This window comes from Astatotilapia calliptera, chromosome 10 (genome assembly GCF_900246225.1).
Source record: "Astatotilapia calliptera chromosome 10, fAstCal1.2, whole genome shotgun sequence".
In the NCBI taxonomy this organism is placed as follows: domain Eukaryota; kingdom Metazoa; phylum Chordata; class Actinopteri; order Cichliformes; family Cichlidae; genus Astatotilapia; species Astatotilapia calliptera.
Genome location: NC_039311.1, coordinates 19474895 through 19491159, shown reverse-complemented (window position 1 = coordinate 19491159; position 16265 = coordinate 19474895). Strand labels below are relative to the sequence as shown.

At 41.3% G+C, this 16265-nt stretch overlaps 1 protein-coding gene across 6 annotated transcripts in view; it reads left to right on the top strand.

Annotated features, from left to right (window-relative positions):
- The window catches only part of LOC113030084 (transcription factor COE1-like), a 90644-nt gene extending 78371 nt beyond the window's left edge, over nucleotides 1–12273 (top strand). Inside the window, exons 12-17 of one of the 6 annotated variants that reach the window (XM_026181175.1) lie at nucleotides 5343–5408; nucleotides 5493–5655; nucleotides 6553–6735; nucleotides 7468–7665; nucleotides 9709–9777; nucleotides 11173–12273. In XM_026181175.1, the coding sequence (XP_026036960.1) occupies nucleotides 5343–5408; nucleotides 5493–5655; nucleotides 6553–6735; nucleotides 7468–7665; nucleotides 9709–9776 (678 nt within the window). In that variant the 3' untranslated portion in view covers nucleotide 9777; nucleotides 11173–12273. Of the gene's footprint in view, nucleotides 1–5342; nucleotides 5409–5492; nucleotides 5656–6549; nucleotides 6736–7467; nucleotides 7666–9708; nucleotides 9778–11172 lie in introns of all 6 variants that reach the window. The other 5 variants (XM_026181174.1, XM_026181173.1, XM_026181178.1 and 2 more) reach the window with 5 other exon arrangements.
- The last annotated feature ends 3992 nt before the right edge of the window (nucleotides 12274–16265 follow it).

Genomic DNA, 16265 nt, shown 5'->3' with positions numbered 1-16265 from the left:
AGTGAAATATTTAAAGGGGGAGTTGAGCAATCTTGCCTTATCTCGGCCTTAGTTGACATATTTTCTTTTTTTGGCTTAAGTTTGTCAGTTAAAAAAAAAACAAATGAGCACGCCGAGCAAATAAATGTATCCATAAATACCTTTAGAACCAAATATTATCACATCTGACCCCAAAGCACTATAAAGTATTTTTTTCTTGGCCTGTTTTTTTTATTTCATTTTATTTTATTTTTTTACTCCCATCAAAACTGGTCAGGCTCATTATTGAAGCCATGGAAAATATTTTTATATAAAGCTACAATCAGAGCAACCAAAGTAATGCCATGCATTGATCAGGTGTCACACTGAAGCAACAGATGATAAAGAATTAATCAAAAGCCAAACATGAAGCATCTCCCAGAGATTTTCAGTCATGGTGAGATCAAGATGAAGTTCTTCGGGAGCATGAGAAGTGAGGTTTAAGATAATAAGCGTCTGTTCACCAAGGGACATGTCACAGTTTCTTCAGGCACAGGGTAAAGGGTGAAAAACATGGCAAATGAGTTCAGATCACTTTTGAAATTAGACAATGATTGACAAAAGTCTGAGAAAAACAAGTGTACAATCCCATCTCCCCCTCACCTCTGTTCATGCATTTCTCTGAGGCTTACAGCACTGTGGAGCCAATTTACAAAAAAAAGAAAGAGATCATTCTGATGACAGAAAGCTTTTAAAGCCAGACTTTATTTGAATACAGTCTGTACTTTCTTTGTTATTAACTGTGTTATACCGTCAGTGCTCCCACTTTAGATCAAGGTTCATCGCACATGCTTGTATCTGCTTCTGTGTGTGAGTGTGTCTTTGTGCGTGTGATGCATGTGTGTGGCCGTCGCTGGGTAATTCATCATTTTGTAGCCGTGTGGTCGATCAAACTGAGACTTCATTATTGCTGCTCACCAAAGAGAGAGGGAGAGAGAGAGAGAGGGAGGGACTGCATGGGGATTTGTCTTATCTGTTAGTGCGATGCTGGATACATAAGAGAACAATATGAAAATGGTTATAATGATGGCGAGTATGTGCATGTGAGCAGGTGAGCGAAATAAGTTTGGGCGATGGAATATAGTGGGGGTGTTTCGGTTGGCGCCAGAGCCACACACATGCAGACACACACACGTGTACACACACCACAGTCTTGGCTGCTCATCCTGAGAATCGATCAGCCCATTTATCGAAGTTATAGGAGTTTGTTTCCAGGCCTAAAAAGAAGACAGACGGACAGACGGACAGACAAACAGACGGGGCAGTGGAGTGTGTGAGAGGATTACCAGTGGACAGCCGATTCGATAATTGTTCAGTGAACATTCAGGGGATTTTGTTGGCTACACACACACAAACACACACAAACACACAGCAATATTCAGCTGCCAGTTTGTGTCACTGTGATCTCTTCAACATCCAGCCATATGTACGTGCACGTACACTTTCTGTACACAGCGACGCACATATGGACCGTTACGCCTGAAGACACATACAGTAGGCTGTGTTTTCAACATCACGAGTGTCATTTTATTTTGAAAAGTCAGCGACTTTTCTATAGTGGTTTCCATCGTTTTTAACATTAACCTGGTTTTAATTCATAAAACCTGAAGAATAGTTATGAGAATTCCCCATCAGATCGCCATTTTAAGGTTATATTTGTTCAGATAATAATCTTGCTTCTTATCTGGGGTAAAGATACATTTTGTAAAATCAAGGGCCAAATTTTGCATGTGCACATCACCCACCCACTGCTCGTCATCTGTGTGAGTGATTGCTCAGTCCTCACTCGATGTTTTACCTCAGTAAAAACTTTTCTATTAAGTTTCATTAAGTTCATTTTGAAAATTATCCTCCCTGCTAGAGTAAAAAAGATGATAAGTCTGGGTTTGCTTTAGGGTGGACCCGAGAATGCAGTGTTTCTGCCTCTTCCTTCCTCATGGTGTGACGCGACGCTCAACTCGAGGCTTCAAAAGTAAAGTCCACAAATTCACTTCAATTCAGTCTTACTTAGAGCCAAATCACAACAACAGTCACCTCAATGATGGTGGTATATGTTATAAGGTAGAGACATGAACAGGTGATGCTTCAGTGTCGTAATGGAAGTGAATTGGTGCAGTTCACACATTTCTTTTCTTGGTAAACGGTTATTTGGGAAGCATATTTTCCTTTTGTTGGATCATTCGACACAGACACGTCTCTCTCTTTTCCTTAAGTTCAGGTTTTGGGTGTTCATGGTTTTAAAGGTTGACCAGTATGTGTCACCCTTGTAAGAGTGGTGACTTCCTCTGGTGACTCACTCAGCTGACATTGCTATGCAACTCCTTTTGATGATGTCGTACATAACTGAGGTCATGTCATCAGCATCACCATTATGAGTAATTGTGGTGATGCATGAACACACATATTTGAAACTACTCTAAATCCGTGTGTGTGTCACACATATCTTTGTTGACACCACCTCACCACCCATGAGAAGAAATAAAATCTGAAGCCTCAAGTACTAACACTATCTGGCAGCGTTTTTAGCAAGAGAAGAAACGCTCCCTAAAGGACGTGTGTATGAGTGAACACGTCAGTACCTCTGTATCTGTGTGTGATCGGACCTGATATCTCCCGTGAGTCCACATGTAAAGTATGACATCATCTCACTGCGAGGTGTGACCCTGCATGTACGGCATCCCTAATGGCGCATTAGAAGCGGATCGGGCAGCTAATGTGCCAGCATTAGGGAGGAATAAGTCATGTGTGTGCCGTGTCTGTGCCGGCCTGGCACACGCACGTTACACACACATCTGACCCCGCAGAGACTCGGCTCAGCATTTCCTGGTCCTAATGCATACAACATGTGTGTGTCTGCGTGTGTGTGTAATGTATGGTTATCGCATTAGTGCTGGTCATAACTCAGACAGTAAAAGCACCTAGACACCTCCTGTTATTCTTTCTCTTTGCCAGCAGATCTGCCTTCCCTTTAGCTCACCTCCCGCCTCTCTCTCTCTCTCTGTGAGTCTGGCAGACGAACTGTTTGTCTGCATTTTTACCCGAAACAGACAGGAATAGATTATGCTAAAGGTTACAAAAGTCTGGAGAAGCAGTTATATAAACTCAATCAAGGACTTGCATCCTTTATTCGATCCAATGTTGAGTTGGAAAAGTGACAAAACACAAACGCACAAAATTGAAATGACAAATGAGTGCTTGTCAGGTATATATTCCATAAATACCTGACAATAGATGAAATGTGACATGATCAAGAAAGAATCAAGCAGAGATAAAAAGCTGTAAAATTGGACTTTATTGCAGCAATTAAAGTAAACAAAAGGATTCATGGTTAACAAGTAAACATTTCAGAGATGGTTTCCATCACTTGTCATAATTCATCATTATCCGCAGTAAGCCGAGACAGCAGTTGATGGGCAGAAACACGAAGGAGGTGGTTGATCCAAAAACACCCCAGTGAGTTTTGATTTGGTGATTTGCATGTCAAAAACATCCATGCAAACATCTAAACTTGGACAGGATTATGGAAATAAGTAATAAAGTCCACTCTCTGTACCTAAACTTTTACATGTAAATCACCAGATGAGCAGTTTTTAAACGGAAACCTGAAATATTTAGACACGTGCAACTTTTTAAGCAAATTTGAACTTTTTACCTAGTTTCTGAAGCGGCTGCAGGCTGTCGAGGCCCATAGGACGTCAAAACTGGATCGTTGGGCTTTTTGACAACCCGTTAAGTCTCATTCACGTCAGCTAAACGTAGCTGGAAGTGTTACTTATCTGTATTAGCCAGGAGGTAATCTGACGAACATACTTTCCTATTTACGGACAAACACAACCTGAAAGATTAATTAGGTGATGTATGTGTGCGTCTAAATATGAACAAAGTATTCAGAGTGCATCGATTCCAGACACTTGAATCACGTAGCAGCCAAAGCCTGCAGACCTGATAATGATGATGTTACCAGAGGATCATCTTTCCTTCCCGTTTATCAGCTACTGGCCTTACTGGAACCACTCGAACAGTCAGGATCAGATTTCTGTGTGTGTGTGTGTGTGTGTGTGTGTGTGTGTGTGTGTGTGTGTGTGTGTGCGTGCGTGCGTGTGCGTGCGTGCGTGCGTGCGTGCGTGCGTGCGTGCGTGTGTGCGTGTGTGTGTGTGTGTGTGTGTCTCAGCTCACCAGTCTAATAATGAGAGGTTAACAGAGAGGCAGCCAGACCATAATAATGTGTAAGAGATTGAATTTAGCACCGTGGACAGGCACACTAAAACTGCTGACTGGCTCTGTGACCTCACACACGCACACACAGACACACACTGATGGAGAGGCAATATGTTCCACCAGGCACAAACTCGCAGGAGAGCACACATGCAGCCAACTGTAAGTACGTGTGTGAGCGTGTCACACGGTGCAGGTTAATACTGTGAAGCACAGAGTAATTTTCTCTCTGTCACCGGGCAGCCTCACGCTGTGGAAACGACAACACATTAACTGTTAAACAAGACACCTTAGACCCCGGGGTGGGCGCAGAGAGAAAGAGGAAGAAACCAAGAGGGCGGGCGGGTGAGGAAGCAAGGAGAAACAATAAAGAGGCTTGGCAAAAGAGCAAAACAGAGTGGAAGACGGAGGAGACGATTCCCAGCATGTGTGCAAAATGGCAAAAAGGAAGTGGAGGAGAAACACTTGAAGCTGGACCAGGAAAGCAGAAGAAGGGGAGGGTGTGGGGAGGACTGACATGAACAAGTGGGGGAGGGGAAGGCATCAAATCCTCAAATAACTGATTGCACTTTCCATCACAAGATCCAGAAAATGTGAATGAAAACTAGCTTAATCTGGCTTTATTGGTCACCTGGCCTGTTAAACAAATAGAGCAGCACGAGACCAAAACTACTCACACTGTGGTCTATTTTGAACAGAGATGCACAGCAGAAGAGCCTGCAGCACTTTAGATTGACTTCAGAGTATATTTTAAATACCTGTCACCTTAAGATGTCATTAAGATGCACAGGCACATAAAAGCACTTGACTTGACAGCAGGTAATCTGCCTTTAAAAGGACTGAGGAGCAATTTGTTTATCGTGAGTAGATGGTAAAATGGATGTGAAGTAAGGGGAAAGGGAATGCACATGTGTATCATTTAGCAACTATTATAAGTGGAAATTATGGGTGTGCCTTCAGGTGTGTGAAGCTCAATTTTACTTTATGGATTCAAAGTTTTTCATACTTTCCGTCTCTTAAGGAAATGTAAGTAGAAAGAAGGAGACAGTTACAGGTGATTAACTGTAATACGTGCTGCTGTCTTCAACTTTTCTCTCTCTTTGTGTCAGGAGGTCATTCTGAAGAGAGCAGCAGACCTGGTGGAAGCCCTCTATGGTTTGCCTCATAATAACCAGGTACACATGCACACACTGCATGGAAAGAGGGAAATCAGTACTTTGCCATTGTGTTTATTCTAAAGCGCTTTCTTCTTCCTGCAGGAGATCATCCTCAAACGTGCAGCAGACATCGCAGAAGCTCTTTACAGCGTTCCTCGAGGTCACACCCAGCTTTCCAGTTCAACTCACAGTGGCATGATGGGAGTCAACTCTTTCACCGGGCAGCTGTCCGTCAACGTATCCGAACCCTCACAAGCCAATCAGGGTAAGAATTTGTCATCATGCTGTTTAGTAATTGCCATTAAATACTTAACATCGCTACAGCGCAGCCTAAAAACACCATATGAGCTCATTTTATTACATATTTGCAGGGACATGTTTAAAATTGGTTTACAGGGAACTTTGTAATTTTTGGTTTTAAATCAAAGGCAGGATATTTGTTTCTTTATCAGCCATCCCATAGTATTTAATCTCTATAAACATATATATTTATTATATATATTTATATACAGAATCTGAAGGCAAGACTCAAAATCTCTGGTCTCTGTTTGGAGCTACCTGACCTACTGACCAATCATGTTTAAACAGGCTTCAGCTACATCTTCTTCCTCTTTAGGCTGCTCCATTTAGAGGTCACCACAGTGGATCATCCCAAGCATCCTCCTCTGTCACACCAAACCTCTGCATGTCACTACATCCACAAACCTCCTCTGAGGTCTTCCTCTTTTCTTCCTGCCTGGCAACTCCATATTCAACATCCTATGTCCATTATATCCACTTTCCCTCCTCTGCACATGTCCAAACCATGTCAATCTTCCTCTTGGCAAGGACAAAAAATCACTGTGCAAAGCAAAAGAGGGGTTTCATTTTCTGAAATTCTACCTCAGGCCCATTGCCAATTTAGTTTTGTTTATTCACTATTTTAAATTTTAATTTATAAAAAAAGAACAATACATGGAACGGGAAGTCTGTTCTTTGGCTACACTGGAAGCCCTGGAAATCTTCAATGTCCACACACTCCATGCTTCCACTGTTCCACTTTCTGTGGAGTTCTGTTCTGCAACCAGGGAAATGCTAAATTGAAACTTCCCGTGTGTGGAGATGTGTATTATAAATTATTTTAATTAGCATCACTTCAGTCCTTTTTCCGTATTTCCAGCAGGTTTTGTGCGCAGCAGCAGTAGTGTGTCACCCCACGGTTACGTGCCCAGCTCCACACCTCAGCAGACCAGTTACACCTCAGTCACCAGCACCATGAATGGCTACGCCAACAACACCGGCATGACCAACCTGGGAGGCTCGCCCACTTTCCTCAATGGCTCTGCAGCCAACTCGCCTTATGCTAGTGAGTGGATCTGTGCACCTTTACAATGTGTTTGCACCGCTGCCATTTAATTTCAGGTCCTCCACACTGCCCACATACACCATCAGTACCTTCAGACTCACAGATGAAAGCAGCACCATGCACTCACATACAAACGCATACTGAACCGCGCACGCGCAAAATGCCTGTGGACAGAAAGTGAAAGTCTCAGATGTGCTGTGTGGAGATTCCCCCATGGGGCTTTCTGTCACAGCGTCTTCAAAAACAATCACCAACTCACGGCTCATCGCTCCATTTTGTCCTCCGTCCATCTCTTCCCTCCTTCCCAGAGTGCCTTTTATCTGACAGCCACACCTCTTCTCCCTCTGTTGGTTAATTGCATCCCATTTCCATTTAGCAGAAAGGAAAGACCAAAAAAAAAAGCAGAGAGGGAGGGAAGAGTGGAGCCACGTAGAGAGAAGCGAGATTTTTTTGTTTGAGAAGAGTAAACTGGAAGACTGGAACCATCTGGTGACACTTCCCATGAAGTTCATTTTAAGCCACATGCAATAGATGGACATCTGACAACTCTGGAACCTGATTTGTTTACAATGAAAAGCAAATTTTGCCTGTATTTGCACACCATGAGCACACTTTATATCTCAAATAGGGAAGAAGGTGCTCCCATTTCATTCAAAAGAGAATCAACTATTAGTTTCTGAAGCTTTAATCATTTTTATTTTAATTTCTGTCTGCTCTCTCCTGTCTCTCCAGTTGTTCCATCCAGTCCTACTATGGCCTCCTCCACCTCTCTTCCCTCCAACTGCTCCTCCTCTTCTGGTGTCTTCTCCTTCTCTCCAGCCAACATGGTGTCAGCAGCAGTTAAACAAAAGTCCGCCTTTGCTCCGGTAGTCAGGCCCTCGTCGTCCCCTCCACCCTCCTGCACCAGTGCCAACGGCAACGGGCTTCAAGGTAATTTAGCATGTTAGTCTATCATATGGTGCTTCGAGGTAGGATTTTCCCCAGCACATGAGTTTAGGATGATTTCGTTCCTGTTTTTTCAACTAGTCTGTCACATCATCCTCTAACTCCTCTCAGATCCTTACTGCATTGTGAGCACATGCACACACTGTTTTAGGGTTAAATATTTTAGATTAATGAGTTTCTTTGGTCCAAACTGGTCCCAACATCCCCTGTGGCGTTCCTGTTTATTAGTGAAATAACGGAAGAGCTATTGACTGGATTGTAATGAAAATGGGTACAATGCTATTCCAAATAGATTCAATTCAAAGTCAGAGTCTCGAGAGTCTGCATGCTTATGGTAATAAGGTGATTCTGGGCTAAAATGACTTTCACTCATTAGTATTAATTTTCTCTTTTCTGCGCTACAGGCCTGAAACACTACAGGCAACAATATCTGTGGTGTAATGAGGCTTATCCAACTTAAAAAATGCTAAACTAATTCTCCTCTCTTAACTTTGCCACTTTTGAATAATAAAAATATCCCTTCCAAAGCTTTAAGTTGAATCTGGAAAGTTCTCGTCCCTTGCCACTTAGAATAGCCCTTATACACCGACATAAGTTTATGACTGGAAAAGGAAGGAAAATGTAAACGCGGAACTTTAATTCAGTGTTATAAAAGTGCAGTTAATGGGTCAGTGGCAGCATTTTATGAAGCTGCAAGTGCAACAAGAAAATAATCCAATGCTGTATTTCTTTCAGTCCTAGCTCATGTCACATTGTGCTATATAGCAGCTCAGAATGAGACCAAGGCAACATTTCTCTTCTGTTTCATAGCAGACTAAACATTATCCAACACTTACAAATACAGCTGCTATTAAGAAATGTTGCAGTCTCTATAAAGGTTAAAACGCCATAAACAACCACAAAGATGACAGCCACCTTCCCCTAAATCAGACAAACGCTAAATAACTGTGTTGGATGTTAACATTTGCAGCCCTCAGAATATTTTTGGTTCCCCAAGGCCTCAGCCATACAGGCCTAGAGACTAGTTGGCAAACTGATGCCAGCTTGCCATTGCTATGGAAAGGTATGTGCTACCTAACCAGCTGGTTTAACGTTTCTGGAGGTTGCTGCCTGTTCCTAGTTGAAATCAGTCACATAGACTGATTTCATGAACTAGACGTGTCCTTGATTCAACACAGCTGACTTAAATGGCTAAATTACCTCCTCAACATGTCTTGAAGTTCTCCAGAGGCCTTGTAATGAACTAATCATTTGATTCAGGTGTGTTAACCCAGGGTGGGATCTAAAACCTGCAGGACACCAGCACTTGAGGCCTGGAGTTGCCTACCCACCCCTGCTGTAGACGGTCTTGTCTACAAACACCGTCCAGCTACTTTCCAAACTGTAGCAAAACTGTGAAAAGTGTAACGCAAACTGGAAATGGCGATTGTTTGACTTTAAAGTAAATGTCACGTGTTTTGAACCATATTGGTTACAGGTATAACCTTTACTTTGAAGGCAAACCTTCTTTTACCATTTTGTGTTGCACTTTTTCACGTTGTACTCCCACTCGGCAAGTAGTTAGCAAGTATTTGCAGACAAACGTGAAAAACTACCGACAACAACAATAACTTTGGTGATTTGTGAGAGTCACCAACCTCCAGCAACCACTGCTAGCCATTTGAAGAATGTATCATGTCCAATATGGCAGACAAAGTGCGCATTTGTCACATCTGGAAACCTTAATACCTCTTTGGGAGCAGCGCCATGGTTGCCAACAGGCTGTCTCTAGGCCTGTGTAACTAAGAGTAAATTGGCAAGCAGTGACCAAAACTTTGAGAACGCCACGTTTAAACTATTTAAATAGCTTTTTTTTTTAAACTTTAAACTATTGTATCTAAGTTTTATTTTTGTTTTGCTTAATAGTTTGGATTAAAACATTTTCAGTTCTTTTTCCTGTCTTTTCTTTTTACTTCTAACCTCCCCTCTTTATTATTCCTCTGAACTGCCACCCTTCCCTTATCATTTCTCCCTTCCTCTCTCTACCAGATCAAACATTTGTGGACTCTAGCAAGTACTCAACAGCCAGCTCTCTACAAGGCCTGGCCTTCACCTGAAGTATGTTCCTCTACTGATTCTTCCTTCAGCTCTGTTAACTCATTACATTGGAACATTTACTCAACTAATTTCACTGAAGCAACCATTGCCGTGTTTCACATCTTCCACTGAACGATTGCTCAAACACTTTCCTGCTTTTTCACCCTTGTACGGCTTTTCTTTCCCTCTCTCCCGCCTCATCGCCAACTCTTCATTCTTCTCGTGTACAGATCAAGAAATTTGTTTTGCTGGGTAACTCCTCCCTGTCTTCCTATTGGCTGGGAAGAAAGATGGGAAGTTAGATATTTACAAAGACCCCCACCCAAAAAAGACATTTGGAGTGGAAAATTTATTGCTCAACATCACTGGCTTTGTGTAGCTGTATGTCAGCGTGTGTGTAGAGTGAGCATGTGCGGGGGTGTGGGAACTCAAAGCGTAGCCTCAAAGCACAGCTGAAATAAACACATCCCACTTACAGCTCCACACACACACACACACACACACTTTCCTCTGTCACAGACACTGGGTGATCACACACTAGCAGCTTACTAGGGAGCGATCAACAATGACAGCTGTTCGACTCTCTTGACAGTTTTTACAGTCAGTCTACCTGCTCCATGGTGTGTGTGTGTGTGTGTGTGTGTGTGTGTGTGTGTGTGTGTGTGTGTGTGTGTGTGTGTGTGTGTGTGTGTGACTGAAAGGAAAAAACTGGAGGTTTTACTGAAACAATTTTGTCATGCTGGTACTAAAATAAATTAATCCTTTTTTTCTTGATAGTTTTCACTCACTGTGAAATAAAAAACTGTTCACTTAATAATTTCTCCAGTTTGCTGTGCACATTTCATGGGAACATACCTCTGTATTCAAAGCAACAGGGGCCCACCAAGGATAATGTGCAGGGCAAAGGTAGGGGTCAGGCAAGCAGTAGTTGTGGTTACGGTTGGGGTAATTCTCCAGGAAGTGAACATAATGTCCAAAGTAATGTCCTCTGAAGTGATGTAAACGCGGCTCTGTGTGTGCGACATGTATGTGTGTGTCACTTTTGGGCTGAGCTCTGCTTCTCACATGTTGACACCCATCCCTCGGGTTTAAAGGCAGCACATGCCATGATGCAATCTGTCAGGCACACGTACAAACGTACAGTTAAAATATGCCAACTGTTGCTGCGCATAATTAAATGTGTGTGAGCTTAAAAGATGCGTCCCCGCACCACTTTACTGATTTATTTGTCTATTGATGTTTTAAATGTCGCTTCAGTCACACAGCTGCGCAGATGGGAAAACATATTGATGTATTTAAAGGGGGGATTTTTTATGATGATGAAATATTTGGCTGTGTTTTTAACAGTTAATTTTTCCTTCTCTTCACCTCCTTCCTCTCCCTCTTTTCTCTTTTTTTTCTCTTTCTCCCACCCAGCAGCAATCCCGGGAATGATCGTCCCACCCATGTAAAAGTGTGTGTGCATGATTTTGTGTGTGCGTGTGTGAGTGAGAGAGAGAGAGTTGAACCAAGCACACTCTCACTGATCGTGGTGGAGGCTTCAGTGTGAGTCTGACTCTGGTCGGCGATGGAAGGAGTTGTCCCGATTTGAAGGAACAAACCCAACTCAGGCCCTTTCTAACACAACAAAACAACTTCGAGAGAAAAAGAAGAAGAACAAAAAACAAACTGTTTGCAAGAAAATAAGTTGTTTAGACTTTGTACACCTTGATGCTTTTTATAGGAGAACGGCCACGCCTCTTACAACTCTCCAAGGACACAGGAAGTGTATTTATTTTGGAGAGAATCCACTTCCTCCCATGAGTGTTTGTTGACTTTTTTTTTCTTTTCACGCAACAGTTTATGTGTGATAATCATCTTCTAACTGTAACCTACACGAGGTGGTTTCTATTTAAGAAGTTTTGTCTTTAATGAAGGAGTAAAATGTGAAGCATACCTGATAATGATGAAGTGATGATGAGTCAAAATGATGATGAAGTCACAGGGTCAAATCCAGCCAACACAGACAAGCCAAACCAGACACACACTCACACACGCTTTCACTTCTCTTTGCCAAATCCTTGCCACGCCAAGAGGAAAAAAGAGGAAGCTTCTTATCCGCATCTGATGCTCCAGTTTTAGCCATTTAAGAAGTTTACTTTGAGCCTCCTCTACATACATCTGTCCTGCATCTTCAGTCTTTCAGCCAACAGACTTGCTTCACTTGTAGTAGAAGATAGATTTGACAGTAGATGCATGTAAAAAGGAAACAAATGATCACAGATCCTTTCCCACACAGTAGTACATTATTTTTGTGTGCCAATAGCAGCTTCACTGCTCAGGATTTGACCCCTACCCTCAATTATCCCTGTTACAGCAACTGGTTGAGACGCATACAGCCGCAGAGACCTCTATGAGAGGGAGGACATGTCTTAAAAGACTGCTGCAATTTAGACTTTTATTTAGATGTGTGAGATTTGTTTTCTTGAGTTTTGTCATAATTGAAAAATATTTCTTTGGTTTTTTTGGTTTGCTGTGTTTGTTATTTTGTTTTTTGTTTTTTTATCAGCCGGCCAATCAGATTGTGCTTCTTTTTTCCTTGCCTGCTTTCTCATCTAGTTTGATTTGAAACTTGAGTGGGAAAAGTGCTGCGCTGCAACAAATGTCAAGTTCAAAACATTGCAACTGAGGATTAAGAACAATCGTTTTTTTCAAAAAGTGTTTGTGAAAACAAATGCCAACGAGTCCTTGCAAGAAGAACAGCAACATTAGACCTTTCAGCAGCTGCGCTCAAATGAAGAAAGCTTACGTTTTTGTAGTGACTGCAGTAATACAAGTGTGATTCTAGGATAGGTCAAGAAAACATGCAATACTAACAAAGAAATGCTCTTCATTCCACCTGAACCAAGTTGTATTTGTGCTTAATCGTTACTTTAATTCAGTTTTTTATTTTTATTTATATAGCATCAAATCACAGCAGTATTCGCTTCAAGGGGCTTTAGATCGTAAAGAAACCTCAACTATAAGACAGCCCCCTATGTATAAGCACTTGGCGACAGTGGGAAGGAAAAACTCCCTTTAACAGGAAGAAACCTCCAGCCGAACCATGCTTAAGGAGTGGCAGCCGACTGCTGCAATATGTTAGTGGTGAGGGAAGGAGGAGAGGACAAAACACACAGGAGAGCAAGAAATTAACAATAACTAATGATTAAAAAGTTGTGCATGCACATATAGAGAATGAAAGGATCGCCGACATCACTAACCTGTAATTCATAGTTTTGTTACATCATTTAAAAAAAAACCTGATATATTGTGTAATCCTGATAGGGACGTCATATTGTAATTCTGATGTTTATGTTTCATTCAGATGACTCATCGGTTCAGTATTTTGCACTGTTTGTGACCTGAGGTATAAAAAAATGGCATTTTTTGCAGCGCAGAACAAATAGCCAGCAACATGTCTTAAATGCCCACTGTGTAAAAACTAGCTGCAGTGTGTGTGTTTTTTACAGTCTTGAAGTCTTAAAATATGTTATTTTTGCCAAAGCCCTTTTTGAGACATTTATGCTTAAACAGTCTTACGCCACAATTATTAATATGATGTTTCTTGTCACACATCATAAAAAATGAAAATGCCATTTTAAGTTATCTGTCTGTGCTTAACACACAAGCACATCTTTAAGCCAGGTTTATGCTTTATGGTCCCTGCACTGGTTGTGTAACATGTCAAATGTGATGTCACAACAGCCCAGTCACTGTTTATATTGGTGCTCGTCCTGAATGATAGGTCCCGCCATTTGCAAAAAGCCATGACGTAGGTATCCAGTCGTTAAGTCTGACGCAGTGTTGCCAACTTAGCGACTTTATTGCTATATTTAGCGAGTTTTCAGACCCCTTAAAAAAGACGTGAAAGCGCGTATCTCTTTTACTCTGAACAAGCAGCGGGTGCTGTAATGCAGTCAGTTCTTCTTTTACTCTTTTACTCTTATGCTGTTTTGTGGATCACAAGGTTTAAAACTACTTATAAACACACACACACAAAGTAACTCCACCAGAGTGCCTATTTCCGGTCACTTGCCGGTCCAAGCCCGGGTAAAGGAGCAGGGTTGGAATTGTGACATTAAGAAAAAACAATAATTGCTAAAAGAAATTTAATTTGTAGTTCTAAATAAACTCTAAATGCATTTAGGACGTTTTTTACTCACTTTATGTCTCTTCCACGATGTTATTTCTCTCTCCAACAACATAGGTTACAATTAGATTAGCATGACCATATATGCAAATTAGGCGATGATGTCATTTAGCGACTTCTAGCGACTTTTAGGACAACCAATAGCGATTTTCCTTACTGAGGAGTTGGCAACACTGGTCTGACGTCACTAGCCGTGTCTGGGCCTAAACTCCGCTGCAGGTCCATATATCAAACGATCACTATGGCATTACTGAGAGTTGAAAAATTGTCTAAAGTCTTTTATCTTTAATAAAATGATCAGTGTTCTGCTCTACCAGGTGTAACAACCGAGTTTAACATCCAGGCATCCATGAAAACGGAATTTATGACATTTAACGGAGTCAGAAGTTAGCAGGAAGGTAGCTCGCTAGCTTCTATCTAAATACAATATAGCATGTCCTGACTGTGGAGTTTTGGAAACAAATTAAAACGTACAGCTCTGTTATCACTTCCAACATAAATGAAGACAGAAAACTAAACAGCAGTGACGTTTGTAGGGTTACTGAAGTTTGGCTAGCTGGTATATAATGATGTGATACGTGACCGCTAGCGACACAGCTATGTTAGCATAATATAAACAAGCTAACTTTTTTTTCCACTCGATAAAAGTTACCGTGAGTGTTCTGGGTGGTCAGGAACAAATGTAATCGCATGGCAGGATGCTGTAAAAGGACCAAACTTCAGCCAGGAGAACAACTGAGATAATCCATCCACAATACGAGGTTAGTCATTCATATACTGCTGCATGGGCTGGGCTGTAGTTACATCCTAAGGTTTTAAAAACTGAGCTTAAATAAATAATTAGCGGTAATAAAAGCCGAGGGAGATCAACAGTGATCACTGACTGTTTTAGGAGCTTTTTGAGATTAAATAGAAGAAAATACATAACATTAAACATGTTAACAACACAAAAGCCATATTAAATGCAGACTACTTTAGGCCCGGAAGTAGGATTCGTCATGTCATCACTTAACGACCGGATAGGTTTTCTCTGGAAAGTCTCATCTTTTCAAGCTCATTCTTCTCTTCGTCTGGGAATCTCTCACTTATATCTTCAACCTGCTCCCATCCCCTCCCTTGGGTACAAAAATCGACAAGTGTATGACAAGCTGAAATGACACTAAAAGAGTGCTCCAGCAGTTGTGACATCACTTTTGGCAATTGCCTCAAACAGAAAGCTGAAAATGAATTTGATTCTGAACTGAACAGAAAATCACTTATTTAATATACAGATGTCATCTGTAATTATAGCCTGGGGTGATGTGGACCTAGAATGCCATAATGTTACTACAAAAAAACAGGGAAGAACATACTTAAAACGCTTCAATTCTTACATTCACCTCCTCAGCCAAGGGGCAGTAACCAGTAAGTCAGTAAAGCAAAACCCGACAACTGGGATTAAAAACACTTAAAAAAAAATCAAGTAGAATGTCTTAAAATTTAACCTTTGAGATGTCAGGAAGCAAAAGAAAAATCCCTGAAAAAATGAAGGAAAATCCTGAAAATCGCCTCTGTAGAGCCGCAGATGTGTTCCTTATTTTATTTGTCTCGTGTCACGATTAAAATGTTATAAATTAATCTTATTTGTTTTTGTATTATAGTGTCTGTTGTTAAAAGCCATACTTCCACTGCTAATTTCAATCAAACTAAAGCAAGCCATGGTGTACTTTTATATTGCGTTAGGAGGCGGATGTTTTTCTTTTTGTCATGTCGTTTGTACCATTCTTGTTACAGTTAGCACCATTTTTTGTTGCATTATGTAGATGTAGTGTTTATGAATATGTCCTTATGATTATTCGTGTTTGTCTTCCATTTGATGGATTTTAGGATTGAACAAAGTTGCTCAAAGAAGGCTGAAAGGGATAAAGGAAAATTCTCCTGCTTTAGCGGGTTTTATGTCCTCTCTTTGCTTCCTTCCTCTGTTCATTCACCCTCCCCCTGCAATATTAAATCTGTATGTTTGCCCTCTTTTTCTTCTTTCCCTTCACTTACCCTTTAAATCAAATGAGCCACCTATTTATTTTATCTCAAATATGGGTCTGGTGACCACTGTTCTGTTTCTGGAGTGCCTGTGAGTGCGTGTGACTGTCTGTCATCTTTTTCCTCTGAAAGAAAAGTGACGTTCAAAAGCCGAGGAATGTTTTTTTTGTTGCTTTTTTTAATAGTACATATATAAATACCTGTACAGGAAGGTCTAAATAGAGCGTTTTGTTAAAGGAAGTAAGATCCAAAGCACTTGTCTAACAAAAGTAACACCATTTATCATGGCTTGTCTGCGTTCGGGCTTAGAGTGGTGGGC